This window comes from Macrotis lagotis, chromosome 1 (assembly GCF_037893015.1).
Source record: "Macrotis lagotis isolate mMagLag1 chromosome 1, bilby.v1.9.chrom.fasta, whole genome shotgun sequence".
NCBI lineage: Eukaryota > Metazoa > Chordata > Mammalia > Peramelemorphia > Peramelidae > Macrotis > Macrotis lagotis.
The window spans coordinates 866,227,910-866,255,728 of NC_133658.1; the positions used below are offsets into that span (position 1 = coordinate 866,227,910).

The 27,819-nt window shown below is 38.2% G+C and overlaps 2 protein-coding genes across 4 annotated transcripts in view; one reads left to right on the forward strand and one right to left on the reverse strand.

The window, feature by feature from the left end:
- Window positions 1-4,288, forward strand: part of LOC141508961 (RH-like protein) — a 45,227-nt gene extending 40,939 nt beyond the window's left edge. For all 3 annotated transcript variants that reach the window (XM_074218089.1, XM_074218088.1, XM_074218090.1), the window contains one exon: window positions 1,650-4,288. In XM_074218089.1, coding sequence (XP_074074190.1) covers window positions 1,650-1,676 — 27 coding nt within the window. In that variant the 3' untranslated portion in view covers window positions 1,677-4,288. The remainder of the gene's footprint in view (window positions 1-1,649) is intronic.
- On the reverse strand, window positions 3,739-27,795 carry TMEM50A (transmembrane protein 50A). The gene is made up of 7 exons (XM_074218093.1): window positions 27,700-27,795; window positions 19,516-19,619; window positions 13,122-13,234; window positions 11,154-11,221; window positions 9,145-9,237; window positions 7,524-7,584; window positions 3,739-4,287 (listed from the first exon to the last, which is right to left on the reverse strand). The coding sequence occupies exons 2-7, from the start codon at window positions 19,606-19,608 to the stop codon at window positions 4,242-4,244; spliced, it is 474 nt and encodes a 157-aa protein (XP_074074194.1). The 5' UTR covers window positions 19,609-19,619; window positions 27,700-27,795; the 3' UTR covers window positions 3,739-4,241.
- Window positions 27,796-27,819: the final 24 nt, after the last annotated feature.

Genomic DNA, 27,819 nt, shown 5'->3' on the forward strand with positions numbered 1-27,819 from the left:
CTCTCTCATTTCTATCTTCTTTCCTTCAAGATTCAACTAAAATTCTATCTTCTGCAAAAGCCTTTCCTAATCCCCCTAATCTCCAATTTATCCTATATACATCTTGTACATAGTTTTTGCATGATGTCTCCCCCTTGAGTTCTTTGAGGGCAGGGACTTTCTTTTGCCTCTTGTAGTCCTCAATGCTCAGCACAGAGCATGGTGTTTGTTGATTTGACAAAATAAAGGAGCAGACAGGTGGCTAGAACTGAAAGACCCTTAGAAATAATCCACTCCAGGGGAGGCTAGGTGGTGCAGTGGATAGAGCACTGGCCTTGGAGTCAGGAGTACCTGGGTTCAAATCCAACCTCAGACACTTAATAATTAGCTAGTTATGGGGTCTTGGGTAAGTCACTTAACCCCATTTGTCTTGAAAAATCTGAAAAAAAATAATCCACTCTAAGCTGTTATTATAGATGAGGAGAATGAGGCTCAGAGGGTTTATCTCCCTAAAGTTATGCTGTGTGGCTGAGATTCAAAACCCAGTTCCTAGACTCCAAAGCCCATTGTTTTTTATCCATTCCATCATTTACTTCCTCCCTCCTCTCTGCCCCCCTTCAACTTTCCAAGCTGAGAAAGAGCAGGACAGGGCAGAAACACAACATCCCATTTTGAAATTCTATCAAACAATTACACATTCTAAAGCTTCTGAATATGTATTTGTAGTCTATTTGGAAACAATGTTCTTGCTAAGGAATATAAATAACTGCTCTTACTCTGGTATGAAAACAGACTGTGTCCAAGCTCTAGTTGCTTTTCTGTGAATTGCCAGCTCTCACAACATGGCTTCTGGGAAAAGCATGGATGCTAGGATGACAAAACAAGTTGACCCAGGAAATTACCTAGGAAATGGAAACTGACACTGTCTCCCCGCCATCTAAGCAAAACAGGGTGAGATTCAGGGCAAAGTCCATTGTTCTGGGGAGGAATAGGTGAAGAGAGGAGGCAAGAGACCTGGTTCTCCCATGAACTGGCTCCATATATCTTTGGTTCATTTTCCATAGATCTCACTTTGTTCATCAGTAAAAAAATGAATGAAAATAATGATGTAAAATGAGATCAATCTAGATCAGGGTGCTTTTAACCTGAGTTGATATTTTTTTTGATAAATTATATTTTATAGTTGGGTTTTCTTTGTAATTTTTTCTTTTACACATTTAAAACATGACTGATCATCATAGGATTACCAGATATTGTCCTAGAGGACTCAGAACCTCTGGGTCTGATAGGTGTTAAGGTTCTGTGTAGCCCTGACTCTGTACTCTACACAACTTCTAGGCTTAATGTTCTATGTTTTAAAGAGCCTGCTGGCTCTGGCAGCTTGAGGTTACCATGCATAATGCTGGTGCTGCCTCTCTGCAATCTGATAACCCTCACATCCTGTCATTTCAGACTGGTGAGGGGTCTGTCTGGTGCAGTTATGGGTGCATGTTGGAGAGAGACAGTCATCATATAATAATACTGAGCTGAGAGAGTGGACATCTGACCAGAAAATATGATTGAGACACTTCATTTAGGTCATTCTATATCCAAATAGATCCAACAGCCAGCATCATGTACATTCATGACAAGGAAAATGCTCATTAATTTTTTTTTCTTTTCCTTTACAGTTTCCTCATTTGGCTGTTGGATTTTAAGCTAATGAACTCAAGAAATGGAAGGCCATTTGGGAGCCAAAGAAAACCACCATTATTTCTTCCTCTTCATTTGTTTTGACCTTTCCATGATCTTACAGTCATTTTGGTCCTCAAATTTCTTCTTCTGTAAAATAAGGGGGTTAAGATTGGATCATCCCTTCAGACCCTTCTCTCTTTAGTTCTTAGTCTCCTTAAGTTAAAAATATTCTAACAAGAAACATGGTTGGACATGGTTTTTATATAAAACTAAAAACTCTTGTATGCTTAAGCCAAAATAGCTCATGAAAACTGGATAGTTTTTTTCAAGATGATAGAATGTGTTGTTCCACAGAATGTGAAATGCCACATTATATCATTTGAGGCATTTGGTAAATTCAACTACTTACTAGTGTGATGTGCTCTAGGGCCTTTTCTATATACAAGCCCAAAAAAGGATTCAATAGTTTTTCATCAGAGCATACAGTGAAAAATGGGGATTAGTCAACAATCCTTTATATTATTTTGTTCTTAATTTTACCTAATTAGGTATAATTTAGTCTGTTAAAACTGATTTATAATCCAAGAGTTTACCTTGGCCAAGGGGAGAATTGGGGATGAGGGGAAAGGGCAGTGGGAAGATAGAAGATGGCTAGGGGAGATTACTGGGTAGAAGGATAAAAATTTGCCACTTAAAAATATGCATCTAGGGGCAGCTAGGTGGCACAGTGGATAGAGCACCGGCCCTGGAGTCAGGAGTACCTGGGTTCAAATCTGGCCTCAAACACTTAAAAATTACCTAGCTGTGTGACCTTGGGCAAGCCACTTAACCCCATTTGCCTTGCAAAAACTAAAAACAAAAAAACAAAAAAAAATATGCATCTGAATCACAAAAAGTTACCTTAATAAGGTAGTCCTTTTCTTATGGCTTTGAGAACCAAAGCATTCTACTAGGATGCAGCAACTATGGATTCTAGTCCTGGCCTTGTCACCTACTCACTGCATGACCTTTGTTGTAAATTGAGTAAATTGTACTCTGAGGCCCCCTCCAGTTCTAAAATTCCATGTTTGAAAAACCCTTTCTGTTCTCAGATCCCTTTCACTAGGCCATTCTAGATTCTGGAGGCTCTTCCAGTTATACCACTCGAGATTTTGAAGAGTAGTTCCCAAGAAGATCAGACTGTAAAACCTATCTGATAAATTATAGTTGGTATTGGAGTTATTCTGTCTTCATAAAAGCAAATAAAATCTTATAATCTAATTCCATTGCTGAACAAGAATCAGTTTCACCAGAGGTAGGACTCTAAGATCCAGTTTCTTCTATTTTTTTGTTCTCCTTTTCACTGGAATGCATTTGGAATCATAGAAACCTCACTTATTGGTCTCGTAGATTTTTAATTTCACTTATTAAAATGGCAACAAAGTTGCAGTGGCAAAGCAGGACTGCGAAAGGCCAAGATGGTGGATGCCTGTGGCTGTCCTCTCCCCTTTCCATTCCTTGTCATCCTAAGGGTGAAGGAGGAAGGAGAGGAGTAGGGGTGGCAGGGAAACAGTTGTCCTTGGCCACTAATCTAGACGCTGAAAACCTGACTTGATAAGATGTTACTGTCATATAAAATCCCTTAGTGTGGTATTGAAGAAAGGGGGAGTTCTTGGCTTCAGAAGCCCAGTATGGGGTCAAATCCCAGTCTGGACACTCCTAGCCTTGCATGGTCTTGGGACCATAGTTTCCGCTAATGAAAGGGGGTGTGTTGAGTGTGTGGGGATGCAGGGAGATGGAAGCATAGGCAAAGAGGACCTAGATTTAAATCCCACTTCTGATTCTTCTTAATTGGGTATATCTCTTAAATCCTCCCTGAGCCTCAATTCCCTCATCTAAAAATGGGAGAAGGGTAGAGAAGATAATGGACCTTGAAAGTGCTTCTAGCACTAAATCTAGGCTCCTGTAACTAGAACATTGTGAGGTTCCCTTCCCATGTTCCCCTTCTAATATTTTACACAAGGTCTTTGTAGAACTGAATAAATGAAAGACAAACTACAGTGAGAAAGAGTTCTGATCACCAAATAGTTTTATAAAACAAGGAAATGTTTATATATTTAGTTTAATATTTGACACAGAAGAATACCACATTTAAATAAATATATTAAATCTTTTAAAACACTTATAACTGCAATTTTGGATCTTAGACATGATTCCAAATATAGATGAACCCATAAAATTACTTCCCTAGATTGTTCTTTCACTTACACTTTAAAAGGAGTTACATCATAACAGAACTTGACCAAAGTCGCTTTGGCTAAATATTTTCCATTAACACTTCATAACTGAATCAAGTACTTACTCAACTTGACAGAATAATATTTATAGATATATGTCTTAACTTCATGATTTTAGAATGCTCTTTAACTTTCTGAGTTTCTTATGACATCACTTTCACCACTTTTTTTTTTATCAACTTGTCACTTTTCACCCACAAGGATACTGAACAAAGTTTATAAAATGGTATTATAAAAGATTGGGAATGAGCTATAAAAACAAAACACAACAAAAAAAGCCAAGCAAGGCTTGCTGAGGGAAATCAGGCTTCTTCATTGCCATAAGTCTTCAGTGCGACCGAATTTAAAGACCAGGCCTCTGTTAACACAAGGAAAAAAACATGATTTGAGTACTTGATTCTGAGAGGTCAGTATATTAAGGGCACAGAGATTCTCTACTTTTAATCCAAATTTTTAAACTAGGTCAGTTGTAACATTTATCACCCCCAATGAGCAAAGTGGGCACAAGTCCCTTTTAAAAGGGTATTTAATGAAAATAACCAAAGTATTACCTCTTAAGTCTAAGTTTCACTTAGTCTAACTTTATTTACCCTGTTGAGACTGCCTTTTTGTTTATTATATACAAACCTCATGCTAGGTTTGGGGAGGGGGGTTGGGAGCACAAAGATCTCTGAAAAACGGTTCTTGTCCACAAGAGGCTCATAGCCCAACATAGAAAATGAGTTCACAAGAGGTATGGTTATGTATATCAACATGTACACCTTATAGTCATAGACGAAAAAATCACCAAGTTTGCATTTTATTTCTGGTTAGGATAAGAGTTCTACCAGTGAGTGGGTGATACTGGCACTTTGGGTAAGAGAGTAAGGCATCTTTGATAGCTAAAAGATTTGTTCTTGTCTCTTCTGCTAAGTGGGCCTGAAGGTGACATTTTGTAAACACCAAGGTCACATTTTGATAGTGACCTTAAGAGTAACCTGGTAGAGAATACTCAAAGCTTTTAAGAGTGAAACATGCCAGATGAAATTTGTGACTACTAGTTTGTGTTTTTTTTGGAGTCTCTTTCAGATGGTCACTTTGGTAGTTTAATTAGTTCAGATTTTTGACAAAGAGGGAGTTACAAAGTTATTTTTGAACTTGTTTTGAACTTTTTACATTTCAGGAAGATGTGCAATATAGAAGAGTATTAAGATAGCAATGACAAGTAATGTCTCTCTCCTATTTCAATTACCCAGTGACATGCTCCCAAAGTCTGCTTTTAGTCTCTGGTGTTCACATGCAAAACAGTAGCTAACAAGAAAAAAACCAAGTGGTTTCCAAACCATTTATTCAGCTAACTAAAGCAAGTGATAGCAACTATTTCAAATGCTTAGGGGACCATAGTTCTGGGAATTAGGAGAGTTTTAATCTTGGCTCTGCCACTTCAAGCAAGTTTATTTCATGTCTTTTCATTAGGGCTTCATTTTTCTTTAGATGATCTGTAAGGGTCCTTAAAATTAGAACTCTTGTACAGATTAAGTTAGAATTAGAGAAGCAGATTGCTGCTAGGAAAGGAGTGAAGAAAGGTTTGGCTTTTTATCCTTAACCTGCTGCCTCTTGCCTCTACCTTTCCCAAGGTTAGATTCTTTTCAATCAAGCTGCAGGATCCAGCAGAGATCCTAAGGTTCTCTGAATCCAGATTCAGTACTTTTTCCACCATCCCCTGGTTACCTGGTAGGAGGTTGAGAACATTAAGCTAATGTCAGATGATAGCTTCCTTAAATGCTTTCTTCAAAACTCAAGAAACTTTAAGCCTCTACTCCATAATTTTTAATGATGAAAAGTCATACATTAAATACCTATCAATTAATTCCTGGTGAGCTCCCTCTCCCAGCCCCTCTCCCCAGTTATGGGAAAGACTGAAAATAACCCCAAAGCATCAAAGTTTCAAAAATAATTTCCAAAGATGAAGTTTCCAAAATGGCCAAGAAATTTGACAAATAATGCTTTTTAGATTCTTCCAAAGGAGATCATGTTTTATCAGCCTCAGAGTGACAGCTCTTCAAATCAGCTAATTTTTTTTTTTTAGGTTTTTGCAAGGCAAATGGGGTTAAGTGGCTTGCCCAAGGCCACATAGCTAGGCAATTATTAAGTGTCTGAGGCGGCATTTGAACTCGGGTCCTCTTGACTTCAGGACTAGTGCTCTCCACTGCGCCACCTAGCTGCCCCTAAAGCAGCTAGTATTAATCAATTGAGCAGAAGTACTGAGCGAGGGGTGAGTTGGACTGGAGTCAGAAAACCTGGACTCAGTCATGCCCCTCACACTGATTGGTTATCTCCTCATGAGCAGAAAAGAGGGCAACCATACCTGCAGAGCTTAATCTCACAGTCCTTGGGGAGGAAGAAGAGAGATCAAGCATTTCAATTGCTGTGTAAATGTCAGTCAGGAAGATGATGATTGTTGAACTTCAATAATTTCCCTTCAGGTCTAGAGCTTTCATAGGCATAAAAGCCATAGCTACTTTTTAGGTGGGAGCATGGTAGAGTTCTCCATGTGTCAGGAAATCCTGAAGGTGGAATCTCTGTCTGCAAAGATCTCTGAAAAAGCTATTTTCACATATTACCTCAATCTAGGTGCCTTAAATCTGCCTTTAATGGTAGAGGCAGATTGTATCAAAAAATGCTCAAATGCCTGAGGGCATGAATTAAATAGGAGTGAGCTCCTAGAGGCAGGCTATTCCAGAACAAGCAACTAGCAATTTTAAATAGGGCTCCAAATGCCTTTGGAAGTTTTCCCCATTCAAGGTTCTAAAACCTAAAGGCTGTACAGAAGATTTTTAATTTATTTTTGATGAAGAGGGCACATGAACAACTCCAGGACTGACTGAGTCACACTGACATTTTTATTAAAAATTCTGTGTTTTATGAGGATTAAATGTTATTATCTCCTACTAATTCATGTGTCAATCAAAAAAAAAATACCAGAACAGGGCTCTTCCCCAATTTTTCCTACTATTTTGAGCCTATTATCATTACACCAAAATACAAAACATCCCCAGAAACTATTCTTTCATTATATGTGATTAACAATCTTGCAATCAAAGGAGCTTAAATGTTCTCTAGCTCCCACTGGGGAAGTCTGGTGGGGAGGGGATTTCCTTCTTGTCCAATCCTGCCCTTCCTATGAAAGCCTCTGGCTAACTCTGAAGGTAACAGGTCAATTTGGATGGACAAAGTGAGTCTCAGATAAGCAGGAAATATAGATATTTTGTGATGCAGTGCGCCATCAAAATAAGACTAGACTACCTTGAAAAGTGACCTTGATTCCCTTTTCCATGAATGAAGTTAAGACAAATATTTACTGAAGCCCCCTAAAAGCAAAACTGTGCTTGAGGCTACAAGGAATGAACCAACTTGTCCTGCAGGAGTTTATATTATGGAAATGCTGCCTAAGACAGGCTCACCAAGTCTGTCAAATGGAATGGATGCATAAAACATTGTCCTCCCTCAGGCCTCTCATTTTCTCAAGAGGGTAAATTAAGGAACAATTATAATAAATGACATAATAGACAATTTAAAAAGATGGAAGAAATAGACAATTAGACACAGACTTACCCAAAAAAGATAAATGCATTCTGGAAAAAAACAGCAATCCCAGGGTACACTATTGGTTTTTCTGATTTAAAAAGAAAATAATTTATAATAAATTCCTAGTAGTTTAAATTTTCAGCTATCTTTAGTTTCTGATATATTGGAAATACCAAATTTCTTGGAATCATGCAGCATGATTTGTCCTAGTTTTTCAGTTTAAAATCTTCTAAAGTTTCAAATCCACATGCTTTCAATAATTATCTCCTAATTGACATACTCATAAAGAGGAAAAGAGAATGACTACACGAAAGTCATACTCCATCTATCCTGCAGAATAATTTTCACAGTATCTGCCTGGAACCCATTTGATTACCAGACCAGTAGGAGGATGGGTCCAACTCACAGTCCAGATTCAGTTCGGAATAGTAAAAGAGTCAGATAAAGCAAAATCTTTATGCTGGCTGACCTCTCTCTCATCAGAGTTCACTTTGATATCAATAGTTGTGAAAACACAACACCAGGCTTCCTGGCTTTAAAACTGTTTTCATGAATGTCCTTAAGTCTCCTAAGCTGAGGAGATAAGGACTAGGGTATAGAAAATGAAACACGGTATCCAAAGTTCAGTATTTAAGGAATTCTCATATGAAAACGATGTAAAAGGGATATAAACCCTGGGCTTTTAATCCTCAAACAAGAAATATAACACATTCAGTTAAAAAAAAAAATCAAGTGCCAAAAGGCACAGTTCCAGGCATGTACAAAGTGTTGAGGATTCAAAGAAAAGAAAAAAGAAGCTGTTTCTGGCCTTAAAAAAATGGACAGTCCTGGGAAAGGGAGGCAAGCACCATATAATCATAAAGCTCTGGGTTCAAGTCAGCTGGGTAACTTGGTCAGCCTTCATCTCAGTGTAGATCCTAAGTCTTTTTTTTTTTTGGCAAGGAGTGGCTTGCCCAAGGCCACACAGCTAGGCAATTATTATTCAGTATCTAAGATTGGATTTGAACCCAGGTACTCCTGACTCCAGGGCCAGTGCTCTATCCACTGTGCCACCTAGCCACCCTGATACTAAGTCTTTTAGAAGGTGCTGGGTAACTATAGAGTCACTGGGTTAAAGTTTTAACAGATCTGTGGTGTATACACATAAAAATCAAAAAGGAATCGGGGGAAGGAGGGAGAAAGAAGAGGGGGAAACAAAACTGAATTTTGTTTCTTAGAGACCTCCTGTGAAAAACCTTCAGAAATGACTAGGGGATGTCCTGGTTCCTATAAAGGAACAGAGGAGATAGAAGGTGGATTTCAACTAGTGGGTTGAACAAAGAGTCAATCAGCAATTCAAAAGGAAGCTCCAACTGTAACATGTGTATGTAGGGGTATACTGCAGAGAGGTTGAGTGGGAGGATTTAAGAGGAAGCAGGGTCTGGGGAAGGGGGCAGATCTTTGGTTCTACATGAGGAGTAAAATTGATCCTACAGATAAAAGGGCTTAACTGACTTTTCGAAGATTCACCCATAAACAAAACCTCCAGAAAGAATACTAAAGCCCTAAGAGCCCAAGGGCAATTTTTGAATTAAAACAAAACATAATAAAACACTTGGTCCAGGTACTGCTTCTGAATCAATTGAACCAGAATCTATTTTCCTTTTACCTTTAACAACATAGCCTCCAAAAAGAATCCACATAGATGCAATCAGAGATCCAAAGGCCAACATAAATCCAATGAAGAGCCAAATTCGAGCACCTTAAAAAAAATTAACATATTGACTATACATTTTGTTTGTGATCTGTGTAACAGAAAAGGGAAAGAAGGGAAGGGAAGAAATCCATAGCTGTCAAAGGCTATGAGGAGATAGATTAACTATCTGAAATTGATGCAGAAAATGTAAGACCTTAGATTTAGGATTTTAAACCCTCAATTCTGTCAGTTGTCATTACTTTCATGGCAACTCGAAAGTTTGAATGTATCTTTACTTTCCCAAACTCAACCAACCCCCCATCCTAATCTTAGTCATAGAAAGTAAAATGTCAAAAACATTTCACCAAAAATACTGGCTCAGGCATTCTTTCAGGCTGGTGAATAGATAATATCCTTTAGGAACTCCCTGTGGTAGAATTACAATTTAACTTTCATTTGTAAGGAAACTATCTAGCAGGCAGTCTTTCCTTCATCCTCTCCCATAATAAATCTATATTTAATGTTGAGTGAATGTAAAGACAATCACCTTTTACTTTTATGATAGTGAAATGGATTCAATTTATATAGTATTGGTTGGCATTTAGGAATGCTGCATTACAATTATGCTAAGAGATGAAGACAATCAACATTTATTATAAAGTAAAGTAAAATAAATTAAAATAAATAATAAATAAAATAAATTGAATCATTTGACTAGTTAAAATGAATTGAGATAAATGGGTTTCTTGACTTAAGTAGCTTGAGCATTTAATAAAAGTAGTGGCCATGAGTATCATAGCTCAATAAAGCATAACAGGAAGTGATTGGCTTTTTGCCCAAAATATAAAATTCTAGGTGTGAATTAATAAGTCATTATTCAGACCTGAAAACACTTGTGTCCTAAAATTCAGTATCTTTCTCTTGATACAAATAGATTTCAAATTCCTACATTTGGCTTGTCCACATAAAAATCGAAGTGGGGGAGGGATTAGAAAGGAGGGGAGATAAAACTTTATCTGAGACCCCCTGGGAAAAACCTTCAGGAATGACCAGGGGACATCCTGGTTTCTACAAAGGAACATATCAGGAGACCTAGGGTGGGTTTCAACTTGTGGGCTGTACAAAGAATAAATCAGTGATTGCCAATTTTCATGTTATTTTATAAATTATGGTAGCAATAAACAAGAAGTAGAATTGTGGGAATTATGGGGGAAAAAAAATTTCCCAAATGTACAAATTTAAGATAACTGATGATTTAAATCCTCACCTTCATAATAAATAAGCATTGGTACTGATCACCTTTATATCTATATATAAATGAACTTCTTGAGGCCTGGGATGGTTCTTTGTTTAAAGTTTAATGTAAAATACTAAACAAATTCACAGCAGAATTACTTTTTGGGAAATCCAAAGGCAGAGACTATCTGCTACAATTTAATTAAAAATAACAAAGGATTTAACTAATGTGAACTGAGACATAGAGAGCAGCTGTTTCACAACTTCTACCTGAAAGACAATACAGAAATTCCATTCTCAAGCCCCTTATTTCCCTAAAGTAGAAAGGAGGGGTATCTTGCCTCAGGTCACAGAGAGGCATGGGCAGAGCCAGGCTCTGAATTTTGGCCTTGTGACTCCTGACTTCTAAATCAGTCTGGAACTGTTTGTTTAAGCCCATTAATTACTTTTTAAAAAGCAGCATTATGGCATTTGCCATCTGGGATGGCTGCAGACTCTTCCTATTGTCTTAACTCTTCTCAGAATCAGGACTATTGCTGGCTGTGTGGTTCTCACAATACTGACCCAAAGTACTTGGTCCCCTCTATTCTGAACTATCTGTATGTGCCCATGTCTTCATGTCGCTACTCTTCTGGGAATGCTGGAGGGCAGACACTCTTTACTAACTCATCCCTATATCTTCCTCTATGCCTAGGAGTGCATGGTTTTATCTTGGATTTTTTAACTCAAAAGGCCAGATGACTTACCTGTTTGACCCAGGCATCCTTCACTATAACTATCACCATGGACTTGTCCGTTGGACACTGCATTAATCCTGTGTGAATAAAATTAACATAATGCAGTCTGGCATAGCTAAACAAAAATTATAAGACTTTATTCAGTTTTTACATTTGGGACAAGATCATTGTACACTCAACAATTTGTATTGATTAGGGGTGTATTTGTGTGTGTGTCTGTGTGTGTGTGTGTGTGTGTGTGTGTGTGTGTGTGCACATATGTGCTTGTGTTTCTTTGTGTTAAAGGAGATAAATGAAGCTAAGTGATAAACACAGTCCTTTATTTCTGAAAGGTATTTCTGGACTTACATTTCAATGATAATTGAGGTTTTGTGAAACCATAATAATTTCACTAAAATGACAAAGATCTTCTGAAGAACTGAAATTAAGCTATCTGATCTCACACAGTATGTGAGTCCAATGCACTTAAGTAATATTTTTATAGAAACTGTGTTGTGTTTTATGCCTTATGAGATTATAAATTCCACAGGGGCAGGGATTTTTTTTTAAGCTTAGTGTCTATTTTATCCCCTATCACAATACTCTGCAAACAGTGGATATTTAGTAAACAATGATGTTTGAGGGTTGGAAGAAACCTAGGCAGACTACTAATCCAAAGCCCTGAATTTCAGGGCTAAGAAAAACTGAAGTAAAGTCAGAATAACTGGGTTATCACTGGAGAGTCAGTTTATGGATGGAATCTTTAGCCCTTAGATCTAAGGCTCCCATTGTATACTCTGCCTTTGCTAATTAATACTGGAGAAACAAGTGATCTCAACTCTGGATTCACTACTTGAGCCATGCTAGAGCAGACAAGCTCTTTAGACATAGATTCTACAATGGGTTACCATCTCATTCCTGTCACTATGATCTAGTCTGGGATCAGTGACAAGCTATGTGAAAACTCTGAGCATGAGACAATATAAATAACTTGCTTAACTACTCTGAGACTGTTTCCTTTGATGTCAGCTGAGGGGAGTTGGGCCAGAAAAGTTTCTAAGGTCTAATCTGAGTCCCAGGATCCTATAAATTCTTCTGTCTTAGAGAGCTAATTCATTATGGGTACAGCTGAGCTCAAGGTTTATTATTCCCAAAACTGGGAAAGGAATAATGAACTGTTAATGAGGGAGACAAGTGAAACAGATCAGGCACTCATTGACATTTAAATATGTCATGCTTATCCACTAGAAAGGTGTCAGGTCATCAGAAACATGGCAGAATGGTTTAATTAAACCAACCAGCCCAAGATATGGGTATAAGACAGCATTTCTTAGTAACACTATCTAAGTGACTCCGAACAACTCTCTCAGCCTCAGATTCATTATCTATGGCAGTATCTGCTTTGCAGGGTTATTGTGAGGATCAAATGCGATAACTAATAAAGAATTATAAATGCTAGCTGCTATTGTCATCATTGTCACACAAAAATATTTCTGCAAGGAAAGATTAAAACCCTTAAGAAAAACATGAATTTTTTTCCAGAGTACACCAGATTTCATCCATGTACAAATGTTCTTGGTGAGATATCTGTCTGTGCACAATACAGATTGGACACTATTCTGAAGCTAACAATCTACAGAGTATTAAGTACTAGAGATACTGTTGGACTTTCTAAAAGTAGCATAATGTGGATATTTTGCTCAGTTTTTAAAAAATGGCTATTTTTTTTTCAACAGAATAATTACCATTGATCTATCAGTAAGGTCATTCCAGCCCGTGCTAGTCAAACAGACTTTAACCTTCCTTGGGTCCCTAAGTTTAAGATACAAGTAGATTTGTCTATAATCATACATGTATGGAAAAAATTATTATTTAAAATTTAGAACCAATAAAAAATGTAGGCCTATAGACATTCTTTGTTAAAATTCAAACTGGACGACTTCAGAAAATGTTTGGTCATTTAAATCATGAAGTTAGTACTAAGAGAGTGATACTTACATGAGGAAGGCAAGAGTTGCTATTACTCCACAGGCATGGTAGGAGTGGTTGAAGTCATCCATAGAGGGATAAATGACAGCTGCATCTATGATGATCCACCATCCTGTAAAAAACTATTAAAAACCAACATGTTATCTTAGGTGACTAAGGAAGGAATTTTCAGTTTAATAAGACTAAAAATGGAACACTTCATTTAAATGTGGGAGGGCATGCCCATAATCCCTGATGCTGCATATAGCTAAGACTGGTGGATTGCCTGATCTTGGGAGTTCTTAGCTGTAGCATGGCTAAAGTCAATCAGATGTCCATACTAAGTTCAACATCAATTCAATTTGATAAACATTTATCTACCACATGTCCACATGTGCCAGATACTGTGCTAAGTTTGGAAAATACAATTAAGAAAAACAAAGACAGTCTCTGCCTTCAAGTAACTTAGAATTAATTGGAGAAGACAACACACAAGAGGATACTTGGAAGGAATGGGAAGCAGATGTTAAGTCGTGGAGGAATCATATTCTGTGGAGTTCCAACCAAGAAGGACTACAGATGGAAAGTGGAATTAGCTGGAAAGTCAGGAGCCATTTCTAAAGGAAAGATTTGAGAGGAGTTTGGTACCCTTCCCGCCCCGAATCCAGTCTTTCAATCAGAGGGGTGAGAAGATGATGAAAATCTAAGACTGTGCTAACATCATTAATAAAGTAACCTTCCAAGAGTGGTGATCTAAGGAGGACCAAACTGAACCAGACTATAAAAGGAACTTCCTTATTGATTAACAATGGGTTTGGGCCTAAGAGTGGCTGCTATAGTCTTAACCCAAATGAGATTCTCAGAAATCATTAAAAAAATTCAAACTGAATATAAAATATTAACTAAAGCAATGTGGGTAAGCCCAGAGGATTGTTGTTCAAGTTGATATAATATTCATTAGTAGTTAAACTGGGAAATTTCTTAAATATTTCAGCTTTGTGTGCTTCCTTAAGGAGAAAGAAATCTTTGTTGGTTAAACACTTGAGGGTAGAAAATTTTCAATGTTAAAATGAACTTGGAGTAGTAAGTGCTAGATTTAAATCATAATATACAATGTTCCTATTCAGTCCTCACGACAGTTGCTCGACTCACTGGAGTCTCAATTTTCATTATCTTTAAAAAAAAAACAAACCAAAAGAATATATTATCCTTAGAGGTTTTCAAGGGAAGTGTTAGAGAAATGATGATGGTTATTATTATTATGAACAAGTCTATCTGAATTACTATTTTTCAGTGTCATAATAATGAAACCCTGAAGGCTCTGTGAAATCTAGTAAAAATCTGTTATAATTACAGAACCATGTAAAAGGGAAAAGGGTGGGAAACAACTCAGCATACCACTGGCCTGAAAAAGTAGCATATTAGTGATATTGTTGCAGTCCTTAGGAAGAATTTGACAAATACTTACAGATTGTATTTATGTACCCCACACTGGAAGGCCCCTGGGAGGATCAGATACCATAGCAGAGTCCCTGATTTTATGGAACTTCCATGGTTGGGGACTTGTCCAACAATGTTTAACTAAAACTTCAATACAAAATAGGACATACTGGATATACTAACCCTCCCTACCCCCCACCAAACTGTTGCTCAAGTCCAAGGAAGAAAAGCTGAAAAGGGGCAGTGAAGGATGGGAGGGCAGAAGTGGGGTAAGAAAGAAAAAAAAAGGGGCCAAGGGCACTTCCATAATGGATATTTCATCTTCTTACAGGCCTTAAAAAAAGATCAAAGCAGAAGATACTTTTGGAAGAGAAAGTTTTACAGGTCAATACTTCAACCACTGGAACAATACAAAAGGGCTGTGTAGCACAGGGCTACCCCTTCTCTTCTTCCTGTCAACTCCTCAAACCTTGGTGATTGCGGGTGATTGAGGGTGTTGGCCTGGGCTTGACATCTGTCCTCACAAGCATAAAGTACTGGGTACTGGCTGAGGGTCCCATGCTCAAGCCTGGAACCCTATCCCAGAGCTCCAGCAGGCCAAAGTATTAGACAAGTCTTGGCATTCTTGGAAGGTGGTAAACCGACAAGGCTGGAGGGAAGGAGGAGAGGAGAGAAAGCGATATTCCAGAGGAAAGACACAGCCAATCAAACCTGGTGGTTTCCCAGTCAGTGTCCTTACTTATGCATTTTCTCTACTCCTTTCTCCCTCGGTGCACCTCTGGTACTTTTCTCTTTCCAGTAGTTTTCTTGCAGACTAGTACTTCTGGTTTTCTCCTCTTTATTTTTAAGGCCCTAATGGGATCTGGGAGTGAATCTGTTTCCTTTGTAGCCATATGGTGAGCTGCTCCTTTCAACAGTAGCTAATCAGGAGTTGCTCCCATCTTTCTAGCAATCAGATGGATCTGTCGAATGAATTTCCTTCTGGTATGAAATATGTTTGGCTACAGTATAATGGAAGTGAACTGCACTGAGGGTTAACAGATGCGGGAACCAGTCCTAGTCCTAACATTTAATCGCTCTGGAACCTTGGGTTTTGGTTTTCTCATCTTTAGAATGAATAAGAAGGACTAGATGATCTTTAAAGGTTCTTTCCAAAATACTACGTTTGCAATAAATACTTTTGGCTTCTGTTCTATATTCATGCTAACTCTAATTATAGTTCTAACATTAACTATACCAGTGAAATATGTTATATTATAAAATGTAAAATAGCATATAACACATCAATTTTATTAATATTTTAGTAGACAATCATAGTTATTAAACAGACTCTAAAGGACCAATGATTCCATTGCTGCGGATAACCTCTTTAAATAGTTTGTCATTGTGAGCTGCTGTGGCCAAGGTAAAATTTGCCCCCAGAAAGCCAATCTTCTGAGAAGAGGCTCTCTTCTGAAGTGGGAGCTGGGTTGGTTCTTGGTCCATCTCCAGGCTGTTATCAGAGATCTTTCCAGCTTTGCAAGGCCAGGAAAACACAACTTATACTACACTAACATAGTCTTTGAAAATCTAGGTTACTACTACATCACAATGAAGCAGTGAATGGAATAGAAGTATATTAATTTAAGGACATCAAAGCCTGTGATTTGACAACCCCCAAAACTATAATTTAGAGAATTATCTGAGATTCTAGGAGGCTAAATGTAGACTATTCTTGGTCATACACCCAGGAAGTACCAGACAGACTATACCCCTAAATCTGAGAAAGTATAGAGAGCTGGAATGGATTTCAGGATCATCTCTAGTCCAATCTCATCTTACAGATAGTTTCAGCTATGATAACATACTTAGATTCAGCATAATTTAAAATTTTACATTTTGTGAATTTGATTCTGGACACTATTAAGGATAAACAAACAAGGGAGGAGGAAAAATCTTTTTCAAAACCCTCTAATGTAGACACTTAGTTTTAAGAGCAGTGAGATGACTACTACAAACATTCTCCAAATTCTACAAGTTCAGTATTGCATGAAGCTTCTTCTATTATCAAAGCAAAAAGCTCCTCATAAAAACATTTTTAATTAAATTGTTGTAAGAATTTTCAAGAATCTATAACCATACTTTTCTTTATTAAACATATATATACGTTTTGCTATATAGCCACTAACTACTTGCTTCTAATGGTTCACCTAAATATAGAGATGAATTAGAGCTCTCAGAGAACAAGATCTTTCTGGTACCAGGCAAGCTGGAAATACAATGCATATATGACCTCAGGAACAGACTCTTATCTGCTGACAAGGGTCAACTCATTTAAACACAGAGAGGTTTACAAATAGGTTAGCAACTCGGTGGTGATTTTTTTCCCTTTGGCAATTCAAGAAGACCATATCTAAGGCTTGGAGGAATTATGACTGGAACCAGTAGAGGGAGTACCTATTCTGATATTCCATTGACACACTTGAGAACATAGTAGATGTAAAGTGATATAAACAAAACAAAATTTGCAAATATATATCATGTAAATTATACACAAGTCACAAAATTTACATGTTTATAATTAGCACTGTTTTGTTTTGTACTCTAAAACTGAATCACAATTTGAAAACAGCTCAGAAATAAAAAGCACTTCAGACTAAAATTCATCATTCTCATTTGTCAGGTTTCAGATATATCTACAGTAAGTACTGCTATAGAGTAGCAATTTTTCATTGGCTACTATAATTACAGTTTCCTTTTTGGTATTCTCAGCTCACTGTAGGCAATAATTCTACTTCAAGTGAGACCAAAATACAAAACTTTTCTGGTGTATTTATGAACGTGTTAATTTTTTTTACAGTGCCAAAAAGTTTTCCTTGGGTCATTTCTTTGGGATTAATAGGCTAATTGGTTTTATTAATTACATATATTCAAAAAATATAGATTGTCTAAACAAGTTTTTTGTAGGGAGGCTACATGATATACTGCCAAGAACACTGGATTGGGTCATAGGAGAACTGCTAACAAGGTGTATGACCAATTCAGTCCAACTGAATGGGCATTTAAAGTACATCCTATGTCTAAAGTACCAAGAAAACTAAATAAAATGAAAGTCACCAAGATCCTGTCTTCAAGAGCTTTTAGTTAACTATGGGAGTGGCTGGGAATTATAGCACAGTCAAATTCCTTTTCCTCTTTGATTCCTGGGTTCTTTCTATAAAATAAGGGAGAACTTTCCTCAATTTCAAGTCGTCAAGTCTTACTATTGTTTTTAAAAAGATTCTTTGGGCACGGCACACAAACAAAACCATAGCAAAAAAACCAAAATGAGACCTTTGGCCTAAAAGACATGTGACACAAAGAAGGATTTTATCCTCTAAATTCCCTCTGTAACTAAGGCATTAAGGCTAAGAAGATGAAGTCACTTAGCTCCTGATGATATTGTTGTGTTTCTTTCTTTCTTTTTTTTAGTTATTTTTTTAATTTATTTTTTATTCTCATTATTGTTGTGTTTCTTAGATAGCTTAGCTTCTTTCATCTAAGGTCATTTACTTAGAAGCCAAATGTACAGTAGTCATAAAGATTCTTAACATTCTATACAACAGAGAAAAATCTATATTTAATGTATGGTATGCCACATCATGAACTTTGAGAAAGCTAACACTTCTTGGAATTAAGAGGGTACTCTGATAAAACTTTTAAAACCCGGGGGCAGCTAGGGGGTCCAGTGGATAGAGCACCGCCTCTTAGGAGTTAGGAGGACCTGAGTTCAAATGTGACCTCAGACACTTGGGTGACCTTGAGTAAATCACTTAATCCCACTGCCTTACAAAAAGCCAAGATAAAAATTTAAAACTTAAGTTTAAGAATAAGTTTTTATTGATGTCTTCTGTAACTGGTGTTATATTACAACAGTCATTCCCAATATTCACTACCTGCTTCTCCTTCTGGAATGCCACCCCAAACAATAAATATTTCTTTAAAAATAATAGCACAACTAATCAATTCATTGGAAACCCCCCCCCCAAAATATGCAACTTATTACAAAGGAAACCTATTACTTTCACTAAAATGTGGATTGGAGGATCCTTTCCTATTTCTTCATTCATGTCCTGCTTAATTTTTATAATTTTGTTGCATTTACTTTGGCTATTTTGGTGTGTGGCTGTTCTTTTCATTTATATTATTGTAGTCACTTTGTTCACTTGGCTCTGCTCATTTTACTCTGTATCAGTAAATATAAATTCTTCCAGGTTTCTTTGTATTCCTCACATATATGTAATTTCTTTCAGCAGAGTGGTATTCCTTTAAATTCATGTAATGTTTAGCTGTTCCCCAAATGATGGCTATATACTTCATTTCCAATATTTATCTTTCACAAAAAGTGAGGTTATGAATATTTTGGTGTAGATGAGTATTTTCTTCTTATTAATAACTTTCTTGGGTCAGTACAAGCAAAATTTAAATTAAACAAAGAGCAGTGAGATCCCTGGAAGTAAGAATGACAGGTTCTTTATCTTCTTCAGGTCCTGGAAATAGCATGAAGTGCTGTTTACTACAGGGACTTAATATAAGTAGAAAGAACAAGAACAACACCACCACCTGAAAGTTGTATAAGTACAATGATCAAGTTTGTCAAAGGGAAGTAGAGATGAGAAAATGTAGCTCTCTGTAACTTTCTTTGCAGAGGAGATAACTATGGGTATGGACATTGAATACACTGAAAAATGTGTTGGGTTAGTTTTACAGAATTGATTTTTTTTTTTCTTGTTATAACACATGGAACACTGGGAAGGAGGTGAGGTTATGTATGGATATATATATTAAAAAAATGAAGACACAAAAACATGATATAGCAATAATTTTTTTGAGTTGAACAAATTATATTATTGCTGGTATGCAAAACAGAGATTTAACAAAAACAAAGACATAATTTTGAAAATTCAAGTCACATGAAAAGAGGTATATTAAAAAATGGAGGCTCAAATCATAGAAATATACATACCAGAACTCCAGCTACAATAGATGCAATAGTATTACGCTTTTCTCCCCAATCAATGCATTCTGAGCATCGAAGGCCTTCCAGAAATCCAGACATTTTTCAGATCTCTAGAAAAAAAAAGCATTCAATTATTTTATTTAACCACATTTGTAAGTCCCTGGTGAAAAAGTGACAATTCATGGCAAATAAATATAAAATAGTAATTAGAAATTGAGTACAAAATTATGAATACTTTTGGTTCTACCTATCCCATTAACAGAACAACTGGAGGATTTGGGGTTTCACTAAAGGACTACTCCTGTCTCATCATGGCATGGAAATAGTCCATGAACTATAAATTCTGGAAAGTTCTATTACACTAAAAGGCCTACAATTCAATGCCAATAATGGACTATTCCTGTTGTAAGAGAACTAGCCTAGTGAGTGATGGAGTTCATTATGGCCATGAAATAATCGTTTAGATACAGTAATCCATGAAACAAAGGGCAATTTAAAAATTGTATTCAATTGGGGAAGCTAGGTGGCGTAGTGGATAAAGCACTGGCCTTGGAGTCAGGAGTACCTGGGTTCAAATCCGGTCTCAGACACTTAATAATTACCTAGCTGTGTGGCCTTGGGCAAGCTACTTAACCCCATTTGCCTTGTAAAAACCTAAAAAAAAAAATTATATCCAGTCCTATGCAGTTCCTTTTTACTTCTGAGGGGCAGAATAGCAGAAAAGGGTACTAAAAAAAATCAGTTTTTAGACCATGAATACAGATTTGGGCAGCTAGGCAGCAGAGTGGATAGAGACCTGGCCTTGGAATCAGGAGGATAGGAGTTCGAATCTGACCTCAGACACTTGATTCCCACTAGCTGTGTGACCTTGGGCAGATCGCTTAACTTGATTGCCTGACATTCTAAGTCAACTCCAATTGTCCTGATTCATATCTGGTCACTGGACTCAGATGGCTCTGGAGAGGAAACTGAGACTGGTGACTTAGCAGCCCCTCACTCAAATCCAATTCATGTGCTTGGCATGATATCTCCTCCCTGATGTCATGATCTTCTTCCCAAGTGAAGGACAAACATTATTATTAAATATAGATAAAATTTAATGAGCAGTGACCAATGAGTTGACAGTTGGACAAGTTAAACTTTTATATTAACATCTTCACTGGAAACCAAACCAGAAGACATAAGGAAGCTTAATCCAAGGTTTTACTTGGAGAGGTAAGTAAAAGAACTGGCTTCCCCCTCCACCTAAAGGAAATCAAAAACAGTTCTTCCTGAGACACTTGGTCATTTGGACTTGCAGTGCACTTGATCTGCATAAGCAAAAAACCATGAGAGAGCTCATATAGCAACATCTGACAGCAAAGGTTGAGGAAATGCAGATTATACCAACTTGATAAGATTTTCCAAAGCAAAACATTGCTTAACCTAATAGTAATTCCAAGGTAAAGGTGGGCAAAAAGGAGCAAGGCAAACAATAATTGGAAAATATGGTTCAGAACAAAGAAATGAAAAGCATTATAGAATCTTAGAGGTCATCTAGATCAACCCACACCTGAACAAAAATATTGTCTTGAATATAGCTAACAATTGTTAATCTAGCTCTTGCTAAGAGACTGTCATATACCTGCAAAAAAAGGCAGCCCACACCCCTTCAGAGAGTTCTACTTACTAAGAAACATTCCTGCCCTCAAGTCTAAATTTACTTCTCTGCTTCTACCCATTTTCTGTTTTCTGAAAAGAGAACTATGATAATGTTGACTAGCATTTATGAAGCTCTTTCAGATTTGTAAAGCGCTTTAAAAATACCATTTTATTCTCTCAACAACCCTTGGAGATAGGGATGATTATCATCCTCATAGTACAGATGAGGAAACTTGAAGCAGACAGAGGTTAAATGACTTGCCCAGGGTCATACAGCTAGTTAAGTTCCTGAAGCTGGATTTCATTCAGGTCTTCCTAATTCTAGGTCCCAAGGGTTCTACCCACTCCTTCAAATACTTGAAGATATTCATCATTTACCATAAGTTTTTTCTTCTTCAGGCTAAACATCTTCAGTTTCTTTCATTTATTCTCATTTGGCTTGAGCAGACAACCTTACTCTAACTTATCAATATGTAAATAGATCTATGAATTCACTTGACATGGAAGTTTTTCCAACCATGTACATAACAACCCCACTATGCCTGACCCTTGCTATGTTTTCTGCAAACTCTGCCACCCAAGGTGAGCTATAAGATTTCTATCTGTCATTTTTGGTCTATTTTTGAGGGGACTAGTGGAGCATGTTATCTTTCCCTCCTGCCATGTGATCAGTAAAGCTTCTCAGGCATACAACTTATTGATGATGTTCTTTGCCTTTCCATGACCCTCTGTGAACCACTCAAGAGTTCTTCAGAAGTAGTGATGTTCTAGGTCTATCATACTAATAAAATGTCAATATTCAAAAATGAACTTCTGATATTATGGAAAACTTAGGATAAGAATGCTTTGCATTTTCCCACGAGGAATGAAATCTGCTTGCCTCCTCCTTTTCCACAGTGTTGTGGCTTGCTTCACCTTGGGGCCCACAGAGATGACCACCCTCCCGGAGGGGAGCTGAGAATAAGGAGTCAAGCCACCACTGCCTTATGCCTCCAGCTCAATTTTATTACTGCTTAGCTTCTACATATATACTGTTAGGTCTTCCAGGGTAGAACAAAGAAAATGAGGTAATGGGGGTGCACAAGCCGGGTGTACGTGCAGTATCTTGCGTTACAGGATAAGGGGGTATGTTGGGGGGGAGTTGGTAAAACACAGCTGTGTCTTATGCCCTTGGGCTGTGGGGCAGAATGTCCAGCTCCCAAGGACTCTGGCGCATCTTATCTCTTAGGGCAGCAAGCCAGCTCCTGAGATCGTCCAGGTGGCGGTTCGTTAGAATAGCCTGTGTTCCCACACCACAGTTCATTGTCCAGCTGTACTTGTCTGTCCCAGATGTTCTTTATAACTTGGTCTTTCCTATGTGGTTGGCCAGGTCATTATAGAACCTATATGAAGCTCGTGAGATCTTGGGGCTTGATGCAATCCAATACCATGTCAATGTGTACACTGGACTGTTGAGAAAGTCAAACAAGCTGAGTGTGTCCCAAGCACTAAGCCTTGTGTTCCAGGTGCTCTGACCTGGCAGGAGCATCATTACCTCTCAAAGATGGACATGAGGCTCATTTTATGGGAGCCTAAGCTTTCAACAGCTTTCATGGCAGCAATATCACAACACTGACTTGTGTTTAGTTTCCAGGTCACAAAGGTCCTCAGATCTTTTTAACTGAATGGCTATGTAGTCAGATCAATTTCATGTTTGCAAAATGGATTTTTAAATCTAAGCATAAAATTTTACTTTTATCCCCGTTTAATTTCATTTTAGTAGTCTACCTTCATGTTCTGACCTGTCATGAGCTTTTTGAATTTTAGGATATCGCATATCCTGGAGCTATCATTCCCAGTTTGTAATCAACACATGCCATCTACCAATCAAACAAGTGACATTAGGGAAACACTTATGATGTACAAGGTACTGTGTTTAAGTGCTGCTGTATTCACAGATAAGTAAAAGTAAATATAGGATAAATATTAAGTAATTGGGGGGGAAGGGATTAACAACTGGAGAATGGGCCTCTTTAAGGAGATGGTTTTGAGAATCAAGCCCTGAAATTTAGATTCCGAGAGCTGAAGCAGAGGATGACAATTGTGGGGAACAGACAGATTTGTTTGACTGGTTTATAGGGCCTAAGGTAGAGTGCTTGGAATCAGCTTGGAAAAGGACTTAGATTGGGAAAGGCTTTGACTGCCAAGAGGGATTGTTTGCCATCCCACAGCAATGGAGGGGTCAAAATTTCCTAAACAGGGTGGTGAGAGTCATAGTCATGTTTTAAGAATGCCACTTTGGCAGCTGTGTTGGATTTGAAGGGGGAAGAGGCTATAGGCACCTCTGTTGGATTCCTGGGCCTTTCTCTCAAAGGAATCCTTGCATTCCACATCATGAAAGAAAGATAAAGATGGCCCAACACAACAAGCAGACACAGAGCCTTACTTATCTAGTCAAATAAGCTATGAAAGAGGAACAAAGGAAAAGACACTGACACTGATTTCACCACTTCCCTGGTAGCTTAACCAAGATAAAGTAATTGACATAAAAAGGAGACCAAGAAAGTCCAGAAATGCCTGAGAAAAGTGATGGAGGGGAAAAGAAGGACGCAGAAAGCCTGGCTAAGTGGCTCAACTAAGTTAGATTCTCCAAAGAAGTTCTGTAGATAAAACTCATGGTCAAAAAAATAGCAAAAATGAAACATCTGATAAAAGTTTCTATAACTTTTTAATATCAAATGAAAAAACTTCACAAGAAGTAGAGCTACTCCAAAGTAAGGTAGATTATCTTAAGAGAGTAATAGGTCTCTTTCACAGGTGGTCTTTCAAATTACATGCTGTGGTAAGAATCTAAGGGCAGCAGAGATAACTGGTGTATAAGTAGACTACAGGAAATTAACAGTGATGATTTTTTTTTTTAGGTTTTTGCAAAGCAAATGGGGTTAAGTGGCTTGCCCAAGGCCACACGGCTAGGTAATTATTAAGTGTCTGAGACCGGATTTGAACCTAGGTACTCCTGACTCCAGGGCTGGTGCTTTATCCACTATACCACCTAGCTGCCCCAATGGTGATGATTTTTATGCAAGTAGTTTTAAGTTATCATATGGAAACTATAACATTGGAAAAACAGGTGTGCTGATCACATAGAGAGATAGGGTTGATAGACAGATAGCCTGGTTATTGTAAAAAGTTACCAGACCTAGAGAAAGGTTTATGGGAGGATATGAACAAGATGACAATTCACATATGGGTTGCAAACTGCAGAACTGGAAGCAGAGATCCCATGTCAATGAAATCACAGAGGCACAAAAACACTGAGGAATTGTTTGAATAGTTCTAATTCTGAGAAACAAAACATTCATATATACATACATATTTATATATATGTATGTGCATATATATGTATATTTATATATGTATATTTATATATGTATATATATGTGTATATATATATATATATATATATATATATATATATATACATGCTTCTGAGGGTCCTTCTAGCTCTAAATCAATGATCTTCTATATGTCATTTAAAGGATGGTTTTGATATAGTTTTAATTAGGTTCTTGCTCCCAATAGTAAAATATTTTAACCTGCTAGTTGGATACTTCCTGGAAATTGATGGTTAGTGTTCTGGATCTAGATAGCTGCTTAGTTTTAAATGCTTACTTTAATCATAGTCTGTTCTAACACAAATATCAAGGAATTTAGGTAATTTTAAGAGTCAGGACATCAGATTACAAAAATATTTCCATATGGCAGTGTCATTTGTATGGGGGCAGGGGAGAGAGAAAGATTGATTAACTTTATTTTCTTTAGTAACAATCTACAAAACAAGCAAATTGGAGAAACAATGTAGTTTTCTCAGATTGAGTCAAGCATATGATGGTCTCTCATGTTAATCATGTGGATAAGATACAAAGACATGACCCATGTGATTATCCAAAGAGTTGTTGGTCAGTCAACAGCATTTCATAAGAGCTTACCATGTGCCAGGCATTATGCTGAGTGCTGGAGATAAAAGAAAGTTAAAAACAGTCTCTTCCCTCAAATAGTTCTTAATAGTCCAATGTTAGTTTGGAAGCTCTCTAATGGAACACTTCATGAAGCTGACATTAAGAATGACATAATGTCCAGGATGAGAGTGCCGTCAGGGTCAGAGCACATCTGGACTTTGGGCCACACATTTAGGAAGAATACTGATAAATTGGAGCAGGGATTCTCAGTCTTTTTTGTTATGTACCTAACTGGAGGTCTGCTGAAGTCTATGGAGCCAACTTAGGATAGTGTTTTTAAATAAATAAAATACATTGAATTACAAAGGAAAGCAATTATATTGAAATACAATTATATAAAAATAACAAGTTCACGGATCCCCGAAGAACCCGAGTTAGAAAGATATCCAGGGAGCAGTTAGGTGACCCAATAGAGCACCAGTCCTAGAGTTAGGAGGACCCGAGTTCCAATCCTGCCTCAGACACTTGATAGCTGTGTGACCTTAGGCAAGTCACTCAACCCCACTGCTACCCCAAAATAAAAAAACATAACCAAGAGTGGGATAAGAAGGATAATGAAGAGCCTTGAATTTATGTTATATGAGGATCATTCAAAGGAGGGGATATTTAGTTTGGGAGAACAGAAGAGTTGCTTTCAAACATCTGAAGGATTGTTATCTACAGAAAATAAATTTTTTTCTTGGTCTCAAAGGCCAAGACATAGTAAGAAAGGGCAAAAGTAGCAGTAAAGAAAATTTTGGCTTGATGTAAAAATATATTCCCTGACAATCAGAGGGAGGAAAAGAGGCTCTTGTATTGCCCTTGCTGGAAGTCTTTCATCAATGGCTAGACTGATTAGTCAGGTAAAATGTAGATGGCATTTTTCTTCACCTGTGTTAGAACAGATAGCCTGAGAGGGCCCCTCCACCTTGGAGATTGTGTCTACATTTCAGGTATTTGAGGATTTTTTTTTTCAGAAAATATTTTCTTATAGCTATTACATTCTTTCAAATCTTCATTATAATCATTGTTTCTTCAAACTTCTTAATTTCTTAAGGGTTATGTCTTTTTTCTGTTCTCATTTCCTCCCAAACCATTTTTAGCTTCTCATTCCACTTAAATATTCTGTATCATCATTCTGTGCTTCCTCCTTTCTTTTCTCACATTTAGAAATAAGAGCATGGCGGATTACATTCTGGACCTGAAGTTTGGAAGAACTGAGTTGAACACTTAGTTGTTATGTGACCCTGGGCAAGTCGCTCAACCTCTTAGCATCAAGCTTCCTCTTTTGGCACTTACCTCCCAGGATTGTTGTAAAGCGCAAATAAGATAACTTAGGTAAAGCTATTGAAAAGCTAATTGTTAATATTACTATTAATCACTTTATTATACTTACCTCTGACTTTAACAAGCTAGGTTTCAACAGTCTGCACAGAGGCAAACAATAGAGTAGAGCTTGTTTATTATGTTAGGATGCCTCTGGCAGACCTGAGCTAGCAAGTTCTATTGGTCTCAGTATGAGTCATTTATGGTATTTTAGTATCTAAAAAAAGGTAGTAATTTGTTAATCCAGGGGACCAGCTGCTCTGGTTTTACTGGTCAGAGTCTAGGTTTTTCTTTTCTTTTTTCTTTTTGCAAGGCAAATGGGGTTAATGGTTTGCCCAAGGCCACACAGCTTAGGTAATTATTAAGTATCTGAGGCCAGATTGGAACCCAGGTACTCCTGACTCCAGGGCCGGTGCTTTATCCACTGTGCCACCTAGCTGTCCCAGAGTCTAGGTTTTCACACATGAGGCAGAGCACCTAATGATTTTGGCTATCCATGAAAAAACATTAAATCTAAAAAAAATGTTTTCGCTTTCTTTTTAACATTTCTCATACATCTAATGGTGCTAGGTTCCTATTTTTACTAAGAAACCTGTATTTATACAGTGCTCTTTATAATAAAGTGCTTTCTTTATTGTAACCCTTTGGTAAGCGTTATTATCCCTATTTTACGGATGGGTAAACTGAGGCACTCCTCAAAGTGGTCTTCTGACTGGAAGTTCTTTCCAACATCTAACCTTGCCTTCCCTGCTTAGTTTGAACAAGCCTCTAAAACAAGGCAAACAAGATGGGTCCACACTAGGGAGGGCGGGCAGAGGAGCCGCGTCTCGATTATTCTCTTCCCCAGCGCGGTCACGGCTGCGGCTCTGTTTACAACGGGCCCGGCAGCCCGGGCTCCTAACAGGGCTGGCTCGGCCCGGGGCCGCGCTCGGGGGAGGCAGCCCGGCCCCGCGGCGCCACGAGTCGGGGGGACCGAGGCGCGGCTCCCCGGGAACGGAGCGGGAGCGAATCCCGAGAGAATTCGGGCGAGACAAGAAGACCGAGAACTCTGCGCTCCTTCCCGGCCGCCCCGCCCCTGCTAGGCCTAGGTCAAGGGCAAGGCCGGGTCCCGGTCCCGGTCCCGGTCCCAGGGCCCGCCCACCCAGGGCGGGGCTCGCGCTCCTCCCTCCCCTGCCCCCTCGGCCCCAGGAGCGGAAGCGGGAGTGGGGAGGGCAGGCTGCGGGCGCTCCGGGAGCCCGGCACTTACCGGCCCTCGGCCCTTGGCAGCGGCGCGGACCCGGTGGCCGTCAGTCCCACGCCCGGCAGTCCGTCCTCGCTCCGCCGCAGCTCCGCCGACCCCGCCCTGAGGAGCCCGGCCTGAAGCCCG

Coding starts and splice junctions, on each gene's coding strand:
- TMEM50A (XM_074218093.1), bottom strand. CDS start 19,608: ATGTCTGGATTTCTGGAAGGCCTTCGATGCTCAGAATGCATTGATTGG. Junction 11,222..13,121: donor GCAACTCTTGCCTTCCTCAT/GTAAGTATCACT, acceptor TTATTCACACAG/GATTAATGCAGTGTCCAACG. Junction 9,238..11,153: donor AGGATGCCTGGGTCAAACAG/GTAAGTCATCTG, acceptor ATTTTTTTTAAG/GTGCTCGAATTTGGCTCTTC.